This window comes from Podarcis raffonei, chromosome Z (assembly GCF_027172205.1).
Source record: "Podarcis raffonei isolate rPodRaf1 chromosome Z, rPodRaf1.pri, whole genome shotgun sequence".
Lineage (NCBI taxonomy): Eukaryota > Metazoa > Chordata > Lepidosauria > Squamata > Lacertidae > Podarcis > Podarcis raffonei.
The window spans coordinates 32,407,680-32,419,947 of record NC_070621.1 but is presented as its reverse complement, the minus strand read 5'-3'; the positions used below and the strand labels follow the sequence as shown (position 1 = coordinate 32,419,947).

Sequence of the window (12,268 nt, the reverse complement as noted above, 5' to 3'; positions counted from 1 at the left end):
ATGGTGTTTCCTGGACAACGCCGACTTCCTGTCCGTCCGCAGAAGTGTCCGGCTAGCCCCGCGCAAGGAGCGTTCTTTGGTTCCGCTGGCGTCGCTGGCCCAGGTCGGTTCCGCCCGAAGGGGGGCGTCGGCATCGGGCAGAGCTGCGCGCCTGCGGGGCTGAGGGGCTGAAGCGGGAGGGAGAGGGAGACCCGCCGAGTGCAGGGCGGAGAAGCTCCACTTTGGCGGCCAGGTAGCGCCCGGCTACTCCTCGAGCGGGACGAGGCATGCCTCGCCGGGGAGGCGGTGTGGGGTGCTAGATCTTTCTGCGTGCAAATCAGGGCCATGTTGCCATGGAGACTCCCCCTGGATAGTGGGGGTGTGTGGAAGAGAGAAGGAGGAGGGGGGAACTTTGGGTGAGCTGGGATTAGGGAAGTAGCCAAGCTCCCGTTGCTGGCAGAAATTCAACAGGCGTAGCTCCTCCGCTGCACTAGGTAAAGCTGGACCTGTAGAGCTTCTGCCTGTCTCGTACTGATGATGCTCAGAGCTTCTTTCAATGGGGAAGGGGGGGAGAAGAAGGTGATGAACGTAGGAAGGAACTGACTGGCAACCTAGAGGATGCAGATGAATATGTTCTCTTTTCAGCAGCTACTCCTGCTAGATCAACCAGGCTACTTTCCTGTGGGTTTTTGTGTGTGTGTGGCAAGCAAAAACTCAAGAGGTGTAGCTTCTAGGATAGTGCTGCAGCAACGAGTGAAGATTTGCCTGTTGGATTTCTGGCTGCTAAGGTATAAGAGCTCTGCCGGTGGAAATCCAAGTGGGATATTCCAAAGGGGCCCTTTCCCCAGAAGACCTCACTCTTGACATTACATTGGGAATATGTAATTGATTTCTGTTGTTACTTACGCATCTGGCCTGAGTCCAGGAAGCTTAACCTCAACAAAGATACGCAAGTCCTTCTTCCTGGTCTTCTACTGCTTAGAAAGAGGCTTTTCTAGGTGGAGTTTCTTTGGGCCAGAAACTGCCTACTGTCTCTGTTACATTGATACTCCTCAAAATCAGGAGCAAGGACGGGGGGAGGGGAAGAAGTTTCTTAATTTTGCACATTTAAGTTGACCATGATTTTAGCAACTTGTAGGAAGGAGTAGTGAAAGGCAAGGCTTTCGTTCTTCATGTTGTACATTTCATTAAGCAGTTGTTTTGATATGATTTGCAATAATCAACTGCTTTGTGGAAACTACAGTCTCCTTTGGTTGCTGATTTTCTGTGTAGTTCAGGTTTATTACCACCCTTCTGCCGTCACCAATTGCATTCCTGTTTGTCTTGTAAAAGGTAGTTTCATCAGTGTCTGTTTTGCAGTAGCTGTACAAGGCCACACCTCTTTGCATTCTGGTAACCTGATAAGCAGTTGGCTGGAGGGTGATGAAGGAGAAATTCAGTTGTGAAAGGCTCAGCTTTGGAACAGAGGCTTAAAAGACAAGACATCATCATAGATCAGGTAGTCACTTCCTGACCCAGAGAGGTTGCTGTTGTTTTATCTTCTAGTCAGTAATGTTTCCTGCTGATCTTTTATTTACTTTTATTTTGTTTCCTCTGACAAGCAGGATTCGGCAGATGAGGGAAAATGCTGGGGAAATTAGTGGCTGTTTCCAGTTCTGGGGGTGGCTGCCTGTCTTTGTAACAGATATTATGATTGCTTGTAGGAGTGAAAGAGCACCGTGAGGGTCACAATAGGGCTTGCGTACTCTGGTGGCACAGTTACAACATTGGTCACCCTCTCACAACACCTTTGCTGTGCACAAACAGACTTTTAAGCCGCATTCTCTTCATATGAAAATTGTTCACTTTTAGGGGCTGATGATATTAATAGAACTTGCTGGGGAATATTGCAACAAGGCACGCTGAACCCTGTGATTCTATCTACATGGAAAGAAAACTTATTTGGAAGACCCCCCCAGGTGTAGGGGGAGGGGAAAACCCACCAGTCTTGGCCATGGTCTCCTCTCTGAGTCAAAGTGGAACATAGTCCCATGACGAAATAAGAGTACTTTGTTCTGTTAGGAAAGTTTGCTGCAGAAACGAAAGCTTGGGCACTTATATCACTAAAGAAAACTGTGGGCTTTTGAGTAAGTGGGTCCCAGCTGGCTCTGTTAGTATCTTGATCCCATGTCAACTTTTTGGAGGGGCGGGTTACTGCCAATACAGTTTGCGTGCAACAAGGGCGTGCGCTGACTCTTAGTCTGTGTGTGCTTTGAGCCCCCTACAGTACATAGTATGCTTAGCAGTTTGATTCCAAGGATACCTGTGGAGTGCTGGAGGAATTATACTGGCTGTGTCATTTTGGGGGTGGGGGGAAGCCTCCTGCCTCGATCTTCTTCATGCATCTTTTGCAGTGATGTGGCTGTGGATACAAATTTCTCAAGGGCTGGTGCCAAAGTAGTTAATCACATCACCACAACCTCCGTTTATACTCCTAGAATGTTAGCATGTGAACCTGACTTTGTTCTCCTTTCAGCTTAGAGCAGACGTAGCCAGCATGGGGTCCCCCAGATGCTAATTGGACTACTGCTTCCATCATCCCTGACCACTGGCCATGCTGGCTGGAGCTGACAGGAAGTTGGAGTCCAACAATGTATAAAAACATCCTGCTGGATCTGGCTGATGACTAGTAGCCGTGGATAGCTTTATTCCTCCATGAATTTGTCTAATCCTCTTTTAAAGTCACCCATGTTGGTGGCCATCATTGCATCTGGAGAGCAACGCCATGTTGGTTACCCCTGGCTTAAGACATCATTGTAGTTAGGGGCTTAATTCGCTAGAAAGGAGGTGCTCCTGCTGTGCTTCAGAAAAACTATGTGCTTTTGTCTTCTTAATCTGCTGTCTTTCCTTTCACACCGTCTCTTGCCGCACTTCCCACACTATTGAGGAGTGATTCCGTACACACATATCGTGAGTTGTGATAAGCACCTGTGCATTCTCCAGCCTTCACAGTGTCCATCATGACCAAAATGTGAAACTAACCAAATTCTATCTTCTGGGTGCTATTCTAATTTTTCTTCCTCTCCACTATCAGTATCACCCTTTTTATACAAAGCTTTGCCCCAATACAAGGGTTTTAACTTGTCTTACCATGGGTTCTGTGGTGAGTTGCCAAGTAGAATAGACTTTCCCTGCTGAAATAATGTTCATCTTCCTATGCCAGTGACCACTGCTTAACAACTCAATTGAAATAGGGAAAGGGGAACTTCTAGTACTCAGGGTTGGTGGGACTCAGCCAATTTGCTCCTCACAATTTCCATAGTTTTGCACTTCTAGCTTCTCCAGTACTTGCAGTATTTTGAGCAAGAGCAAAGGAGAGAACTGGCAGCGGTTGTATTTCATCTTAACATCCAGGTTTTGTGGAGGAAACTGACCAAGTTTGTATGTTGTGGGGGGAGGTCACCCCCCTTTCATAGAAGATGCTACAGATTGGAATGGAGAATTGAGTGAAAGAAGAAAACAGAGGAACCAAAATGGGGGAAAAGACTGGAAAGCAAATGGATAGATACGGATTTGCTAAGTCATCTGCAAACCACATTCCGTCCACAGGCCACTAGTTGCTGAAAGCTGTGCAGCATGCATCCTCAGTACTCTATGGCCAACTTGGATGACAGCAGGTCCCATTAAACAGCTCCAAGTTCATGATTCTGTAGCACATTTCATCCAAAAAGATTGCTGTGAGTCTTTCAAGCAGGCTGTATTTTTCCTAAAGAATTTCATGAGGCCCTAGGGTCATGCAGCACCTGGTTTGCATGCAAAAGATCCCAGGTCCTTGGAATTTCCAGATAGGATTTGGAAAAGCCTGTGACCATGGGGAGCCACTGGCATCTTGTGTTGCCTGGGTCTGATGACCATCATAGTCCAAAACATCTTGGTGGGGGGGGCTCCATTTTGGCAAAGGTGGGTGCATTCAGGATTTGATCCAGATAGACCAATGGTCTGACTTCAGATAGACCAACAAGACAGCTTCCTGTTTTACTGTGGCAGCTGTACATTTCCAGCATTCCCCGCCCTTCTGTTAAAAGAATAACAATAATAATAAATGCTTCTCACAGTTCAGGAAAGTTGCATTCCACCTGGCTGCCATGCCCAGTGCTGGTTCTTTTCAGGACTAACAATTCATCCCATGTCTTTGTTCAGAGACAAAGGGGACCATGTGTAGAATGGGAGCCAAGGGAGGGCATTCCTAGAAAGAGAAACGGGGCATGGCAGAAGGAGAGGAAGGTGGTGATCCCCGAGCCCCACCAGTCCGCCTCTGGGTGCGGCGCATAGGCGTCTACTGTGATGAGAACCAGAAAACATGGCTGGTGGCATCAGAAGAGGTAAGCAGGAATAATACTCTCAGCACCCTTTTGCCTTGGTGTTTTGGTTTTAGCCTTTTAGCAACACCTCATGTTCTCTCCCCCCCACCTCCCGTTTTTGTTTTGTTTTGTGTGTCTTCTCCACCCAGGAGGCAGATACAGTGAAAGCCCGGATCAGGAGAGTCCGGGTCCCCCTGGGCCAGGCGGTGTGCCCCAGCCATCTCCCTGCATCCCAGCTGCCCCACATGTGGCAGCTTTCAGAGGGACAGCAGTACCGGGACAGTAACTCTCGCATCTGGAACATCGAACACCATTTAATGGTAAGGTTCCAGGCAGGAAAAAAAGATACAAGCTGCTTAGCTGTGACTCCAGCACTGATGACCCAGCATCTTATTGGGATGCAACGAAAGTTTTATTTTGTCTCTTGCAGATCATGGGAGTGGAAGAGCTGCTGCTGAAACTCCTCCCAAGTGATTAAATCTGGTGAGCTCTGCTGTTTTCCCACTCTCAGTCTCCCCCGCCCCCTTCCTCCTTTCTCTTTACTTTTTGCACTCATGGCGGTTATTTTAATGCTGGTTTTTGTCTTTCAGGAGCTGTGTGACTCTAGGATGGTCTCCCTGTTTTGTTTTTTATGTGGTAACTCACAGCACTAAAAAGCCGCTGCCTCTGTGGTGGAGCATGGCAGGCAGCTCTCTTGGCAGTGCTGCCACCCAAGAGATTAGGACAGGCAGTGAAGAAGAGTGCCGCGGCCAGTTGAAATAACAGGGGGAGTTCTAGGTAGGCAGGATGGAACACCCCCCTCCCCCTGCTGCCCTCCACTGGAAATATAGTCAGGGCACCGATTTCTGGGCATTGCTGGGGTCCGCAACAAGGCACAGCGATTGCCATTGTGTTCTCTCCATGTTTAGTTCCCTGGAAGCGGCTGGGAAGCCACTACAGGGGACAAGATGCTGAACCAATTGCTGGGGTGCAAAAGCAGAAGAGGGCTATTGTCCTCATGTCCTGCTTGTGAGCTTCCCGGAAGGCATATGGTTGACCGCGGTCACTGTGGGGCTTGGTAGGCCTTTGGCAGGGCTCTTACTGTGGGGTGGGATAAACATTGTTCTGACCCAGCAGGGTGGCCTGTGCATTCTTGCTGAGTTAAATTGGTCTGAAAAGCCGCCTTGCTGTTCAGCAGTTCAGAATGTTGCAAATGTGGTTCGTTGCTCTACTAATCCAGGAGGGAGGGAGCCTGTGGCATCTTCAGCTTCCATCAGCTCCAGCCAGCATGGCCAGTGGTCAGGGATGATGGAAGTTGTAGCGCAGCAACATCTGTGGAAGGCCACAGGTTCCCCACCTTTGTACTAATCTGCTTCAGCGTTGCCAGAAGTTACATCACCCCCTTCATGCTATGCAAGACATTGACTCAGAGGGGAGAACCCTGCCTCAACAAGCATCGTCAGTGCTTACTTGGTGATCTCTCCCCCTGCCCCCCGGTGGTTCTTCAGGGGGCCTTCTAGTCCAAGCTGCTGCTCATAGAGGGACCTTGGAAATATTCTAGTCCAACCTATTCTCAGTGCAGAATCCACAATGAAAAGGATGCATCTATAGTCCTAAGTGTCACCCTAGAAATGGCAGGGGTGGGTAGGGAGGAACCTGGACCTTACTAGACCAACGAAGCAATCATAGGTGTTTCTTGTCTCATCTTTGACCAAATTTTGGGGGACATGGGAGGGCACGAGACATTGTATTCCACACTGGTTTGCTTGATTGGGCAGAGACACTTTTTCAGAGGGCTCTGGGACTGTAGCCTTGGATGTGCTTGAAAGGGATCAGTCCTTGCTGTGCAAGAAAAGCGGGCCTTGCCAGTGAGCAGGATTGTTAGGAGATGCCTTGCTAACTCACTCCCTTAGTTCTTAAATACAGTTGTATTTTCCTCTTCTTTTAATTCCACAGACATGGCTCAGAAAGACCCCTGCCAGAAATATGCCTGTGAAATCCAGAAATGCTTGCAAGGTATGTTGCGTTGTTTTGGGTTTGTTTCATTTAAAAAGAAAAAAAGAAAAACTATTAAAAATGATTATACCTGGGATAGGGAACTTGTGACCTTCCAGATGTTGCTGAACTCCCAACTCCCATAATCTCTGACCATTGGGCCATGCTGCTGGGTCACAGCATCCAGCAGGTTGCAAGTTCCCCATCCCTGCCTTTTTTGGGTCTTCAAGCCGTTCAGTAAGATTATAGTTTGAAATTGCAAAAATTAATCAGCAGTAAGAAAATAAAATAGAAGCAAACCAATAGAAGTTAGGTAAAGGTAAAGGGACAGTTAGGTCCAGTCTTGACCGACTCTGGGGTTGCAGCGCTCATCTTGCTTTACTGGCCGAGGGAGCCGGTGTACAGCTTCCAGGTCATGTGGCCAGCATGACTAAGCCGCTTTTGGTGAACTAGAGCAGTGCACGGAAACGGCGTTTACCTTCCCGCAGGAGCGGTACCTATTTATCTACTTGCACTTTGATGTGCTATAGTGACTGTTAAAAACTCAAGTGAATGGGACGAGCCCAACATGGTACTCGTGGGGCACCACCAGAGAGAATGTTCTCTCTCTGATTGCTACCTCTGAAGGTAGCAGCATCTGGAGGGGACCTGGAACATTCATTATTGCTGTAAACTCTGCCTGGCAGCAGTTCTCCAGGGTCTCTGACAGACAGAGGCATTTTTGCTAACTGGCGATACCAGGGATTGAACCTGAGATCTTCTGTATGTGCTGTACAGTCCCTCCGAGTCATCTTCCAAGCCAACTGCTAAAGGCGAAGTGTTTTTGAAACAGAAAGAATGAACATCCCTCTTATGTTTTTGTTCTGAAATGTGCTGGTTTTGAAGTAAGTGACCAGCGGTCTCTGAAATAAATGATACTTTCAAGTTTAAGGCTAGTCTCTGTTCACAAAGACCTGGACCCATCCAGATACTCTGAGCTTGTGGAGAAAGAAAATGTCTTTTTTTATTCCAACACTCTTCCCATTGGGAACCTTTTGTAACAACCTTAGTGCTCTGTAGGTGGACAATTGTAGGAGAAGGTTCTGAAGTCCTCAGCTGTGCTTACATTGGACAGTGATGCTCTGTGAGCATTGAGAGGGCAAAGCTCTCCTGTTGCTTTGCTCTTATCTTATCAAAAGACAATTGGTAGGACTGTTATAATGATTTTTAACCTTTCATTTGAATTGGGATACAGTCCTACCAGTTGTGTCTTAGTATTCAAAAGGAAGACTAACCTGGAAAAGATGTTACAGGCTGCAGGGGTTTCCCATCTTACCATGTAACGAAACATGTTTTAACCTGTCCCCCTGCTCTTCTGGTTGTTACTGGTTTACATGAATACCCAACCTAAAAAAGAATTTTGGGGCTCTCAAAAGCTTGTCACTTGGTCCTCATAAAAAGTGTTGCGTTTGGATTCTTTCAAATTACTTAGGTGACAGATCAACCAGAAATATTGTATTGGAAATTGACCAAGGGCCATTGCAAAATGTGCTTTCTGGCTTGATACTGCCTTATTGTATCAGAGTGCTTCTTGTGCGGAGAATGGCATGCTTCTGTCTCGAGAGACAGTGGAATGCGCCTCTGTAGGTTAAGTCAAACCGCTGTGTTAGCAGCACTGGGGTGCAACCCTGGGCAGTGTGTATGGAGGTCCTGGGCTGCCCAGATAGCAGGACCCTGCTCTTGGCCTCACTTATGTGGTCAAAAGAAAAGCAAAGTAATATGTTTGGCACCATCCTGGCTGCAGGAGTTGCTGGAAGGAGGGATACAAGGTGCTATCCAGCCATCTTAGGGACTCCTGAAGATATATCACAAAGCAGCAGAGGTTTAGGATCAGAGTTTTCCTTCTACTAGGTGAGCTGCCTCCCCAGGTTGACAAGCCCCATCTGCCCCTCACTTCCCTCTACAGCATGAGCAGAAACAGCTTTCTTGACCACGGGACCCACTATTGGTCTCATCCACTCAATCCACTGGAGCCTGTCTCTGCATGCAGGGCAAAGTCCCTAACTCACTGAGGGCTTGAGGCCCATTAGCTACCCTCACTTGGTTTAGCCAGCCAATAGAACCGGTCCCAGGCTGAGGCTGCTGTCGCATGCTGACAGCTTCTAGGAGCCACAGGTGAGAGCTGGGTGCAGGGTGGGGACCAAAGGTGGACAAATTACTCCCATCAGAGGTACTAAAGGTAAAGATAAAGGTACCCCTGACCGTTAGGTCCAGTCGCAAACGACTGGGTTTGCGGTGCTCATCTCACTCTATAGGCCGAGGGAGGTGTTTGTCCACAGACAGCTTCCGGGTCATGTGGCCAGCATGACTAAGCTGCTTCTGGCGAACCAGAGCAGTGCACGGAAACGCCATTTACCTTCCTGCTGGAGCAGTACCCATTTATCTACTTGCACTTTGATGTGCTTTCGAACTGCGAGGTGGGCAGGAGCTGGGACCAAGCAACGGGAGCTCACCCCGTCGCGGGGAATCTAACCGCCAACCTTCTGATCAGCAAGCCCTAGGCTCAGTGGTTTAGACCACAGCGCCACCCGCGTCCCTATCAGAGGTACTAGTCCTCCCCTAATCCTTTCATTATTCCACACGAAGGTGCTTTAGGTGGGAAATTGAATAGCAGAGACCTCACTTTTATACATAAATGTGAAATGTGAGGAATGTCTTCAGTAGGAGGTGGAAGGAGTAGCCTAAGGTGAGCATACACTCTCAAAATGTGGCTTTCTGTGCGGGAACCCTCATGTGCCTGTTTTGCAGCTTGCTCACTATTTGCTCTGCTTCCTGTCCCCTGCATCTCCCACAGCCAACAACTACTTGGAATCAAAATGTGAAGCCGTCCTCCAGGAGATGAGAAGATGTTGTGCCCGCTTTCCCAAGGGCAGATCCATCTCCTGCTCAGGGTTTGAGTTGCAGGAAAAAGAGAGAGAGAAGCAGGTACCCTCTTCCCACGGATTTCAAGCCCCCAAACCCTGAGGATGTACTAACCTCTGGGGGAGTGGAAGACATTCCTGCAAACTTCGTTGCTGCACAATACCTCATCTGCACCGCTTGCGTTGACACGAGGTGCAAGGCAGCTCCTCTTTCGGACATTCTCAGAAGCCAGAGAACAATGGCCCGTCTGTTAAGGGTAGAGCTGCTAGTTGTTCTACTATCAAAACGTGTCAGTACTGTAGCCTTATTGTGGATTAGATTGGAGTATAATTAACTTGATGTGTAAATGTTCAACGTCATCTACTTTTATTATCAGGAGTAGCAATATTTCACTGCAAAGTGAAGTCCAAGCAGCCTTTATGCTGGAATCTTAAGTTTTTTAAACAACCTTGTTAGACACAGAATAACATCCTTAAGATGCAGAAACTGTACTCCCGTGAAGTCAGCACTTCCCAGTCTTTCAGAAGTTGTCCTTGTCGTGCTCCTGCATTTTGCTGTGCAGTTGTATGAAGTGTTGGCAACTAAAGCTCCAGAGAACTCGGGCTTACCCTCTTTTTGGCTGGGCAATAGTTAGGTTACCTGCGTGCCTCTGTTTCCTTATCTGCAAAACAGGACATACCACTTCTTCTTTTGGACTGTAGATATAGTAGCACTCAAATCCAATTGCACAATGCTTAATTATGTGAATGCTGTTGTGGAAGCAGCTGATTTCAGGGATAGCTATAGAGTGGTGTGTTCTCCCCCTCCGCCTTTGCAAAGCAATAGTCACTTTCTGGAAAACCAGAGTGGTGGAAGAGGTATTTTTAAAATCCCCCACTCTGTAACTTGTGTGAGCAAAGCCTCATTTCAATTGGAATGTGGTTGTAGCACCTCTCTCCCCCCAGTTGAGACCCTCCTGAACACATCTCAGAGGATTTTGACCACCCTGTTACTATTCTGTGTTCAATCTAGTACCTCTCAGTGTTGAAGTAACTTCAAGACCACTGCAATGTTCTGTGTGCATCATAAGCAGGCATAACCAAAACCAGTGGAACAATCTGTGTTGGAAATATTTAACTTTAATGCTGCAAAAATAAAATAAACTATCTGAACATACTTTCAGAACTGTAAGAATGGTTTTTAAGACGTATGGCCTACAACATCTCTCGCTTGTCTTGCCTTTCCTAGGCTGCAATCCTATACAGTGGTACCTTGGGTTACAGACGCTTCAGGTTACAAACTCCGCTAACCTGAAAGTAGTACTTCGGGTTGCAAACTTTGCCCCAGGATGAGAAGGGAAATCGCACGGTGGCAGCAGCGGGAGGCGCCGTTAGCAAAAGTGCACCTTGGGTTAAGAACCGTTTCGGGTTAAGAACAGACATCTGGAACGAATTAAGTTCATAACCTGAGGTACCACTGTATACAAGTGCTTTCCAAGCTTCCCACCCAGATAACTTGGAAATTGTTGAGCGTCTTGGTGGACTTAATGACTGTTCTGCTGGTTGTAGCAATTTTAATGTATTCTGTTAAATGATTTTAAACTTTATTGCTTCTCTTACATACATTTTGAATCCCATAAATTCAAATTGCCGTAAAATGTAAGAAATAAAAGAAGCAATTAAAGAAATCAATATAAATATTTAACGTAATGGATATGCTGTTTCCCATCTTCAGTACAAATCAATAAACACACCTCAGACCGCCTGAATGAGGTTTGTAGACCAGTTTGGCAGCCCCTGCTAGATACACCTAACTGGTGAGTAGTAGGCAGATGCTGCAAGATAACTGTGGTAACAATAGACCTTCATGATCCTTGCTCACTACAAAACGAGTAGGTATGATGTCAAACTTACATTTTAACTAACTCAGTCTGTAGTGAGAAATTCTGTAGTGAGCAAGGATCAGAGGATTATTGTCGCCACAGTAGTCAACAGCCGAATCTCTGAATAAGGAAATGCCTTGGTTCAGATTTCACCTGTACCACGCATGCAGCCACTACAGTAGTGATTACATGTTTATTTCACAAAGAAGGTATAGAGGGTAAATACTGAAGATTGCTTGTGGAGGGGCTATAGTTCACTGGTGAGATCTGCTTTGCATGCACAAGGTCCCAGATTAAATCCATGGCATTTCATTAAAGGAAGCAAATGACAGACAGCTGCCTGAACCCTTGGAAAGACATCCTGTGCACGATAGACCATAATTCTGACTTGAGATAAAGTAGTTTTTCACAGGTACTGTTCAGTTCAGGGAGCTGGTTAATGTTAACCCAGAAACATACAGCACAATTCTAAGCCTGTCTGTTCAGAAGCAAGCCTCACTGAATTCAAATGACTTACTCCCAGGCAAGGATTTGTGTAAGGATGTTATTGTTTTAGTTAAAAGTGGGAGGCGGCACAGTCTGCAAGCCACTTGTACGAAGTCACTAGGTTTTCCGGTCACCTTAACTTGTTCTGAAGCCAAATTGGTGGGTGCGGGTGTCACAACTGGAGATAAGAGGAGAGGATCTCTTGTGGATCAGCACCTGGTTAACGAACAGGAAGTAAGAACAAATGGGCAGTTCTCTCACTGGAGGGATGTAGAAAGTGGAGTCCCCCAAGGATCTGTACTGGGATCTGCTTTTAAACTTGTTCAAAAACTATATAGTGGGGCAGCCAGTTTTGTTGAAGACATCAAATTGTCATTAAAGCAAAAGGACTGCAAAGAACACCAAACTAGCCTTAAAAACTGGGCAAATGGGCATTGAAATGACATGTAATTCAATGCAAGCAGGTGTTAAGTGATGCATAGGGTGGAGGGATCCTAATTTCACATATAGGCTTAACAGAATCTGAACTGGCAGTAACTGACCAGAAAGAGGACCTTGGCATCACTGTGGATAGCTCAGTGTAGACGCGGTGTGCAGAATAAGGACATCTCATAGGCATGTAGCTGTCCTCCAAGCATAACCTTGTGTACAAAGGTGTGTGTGTGTGTGTGTGTGTGTGTGTGTGTGTGTGTGTGTTTGCAGGTAACTCCAGCATGCAATCCCCGAA

General features: G+C 47.0%; 2 protein-coding genes across 8 annotated transcripts; both read left to right on the top strand.

Moving 5' to 3' along the window:
• Positions 1-14: 14 nt before the first annotated feature.
• MTCP1 (mature T cell proliferation 1) lies at positions 15-5,016 on the top strand. Of its 7 annotated transcripts, none has more exons than XM_053374734.1 (6): positions 15-103; positions 1,342-1,477; positions 4,159-4,340; positions 4,469-4,639; positions 4,750-4,802; positions 4,910-5,016. In XM_053374734.1, exons 3-5 carry the CDS (start codon positions 4,224-4,226, stop codon positions 4,795-4,797), a joined length of 336 nt encoding a protein of 111 aa, XP_053230709.1. In that variant the 5' UTR covers positions 15-103; positions 1,342-1,477; positions 4,159-4,223; the 3' UTR covers positions 4,798-4,802; positions 4,910-5,016. The 7 variants fall into 7 exon arrangements, 6 of the variants coding, with proteins under 6 accessions (XP_053230709.1, XP_053230707.1, XP_053230705.1 ...); XM_053374732.1 differs by having other exon boundaries at positions 19-103; positions 1,339-1,477; XM_053374730.1 differs by lacking the exon at positions 15-103 and adding an exon at positions 123-232 and having other exon boundaries at positions 1,339-1,477.
• Positions 4,941-10,349, top strand: CMC4 (C-X9-C motif containing 4). Its single transcript, XM_053374737.1, has 3 exons — positions 4,941-5,096; positions 6,247-6,314; positions 9,127-10,349. The coding sequence occupies exons 2-3, from the start codon at positions 6,257-6,259 to the stop codon at positions 9,294-9,296; spliced, it is 228 nt and encodes a 75-aa protein (XP_053230712.1). The 5' UTR covers positions 4,941-5,096; positions 6,247-6,256; the 3' UTR covers positions 9,297-10,349.
• The last annotated feature ends 1,919 nt before the right edge of the window (positions 10,350-12,268 follow it).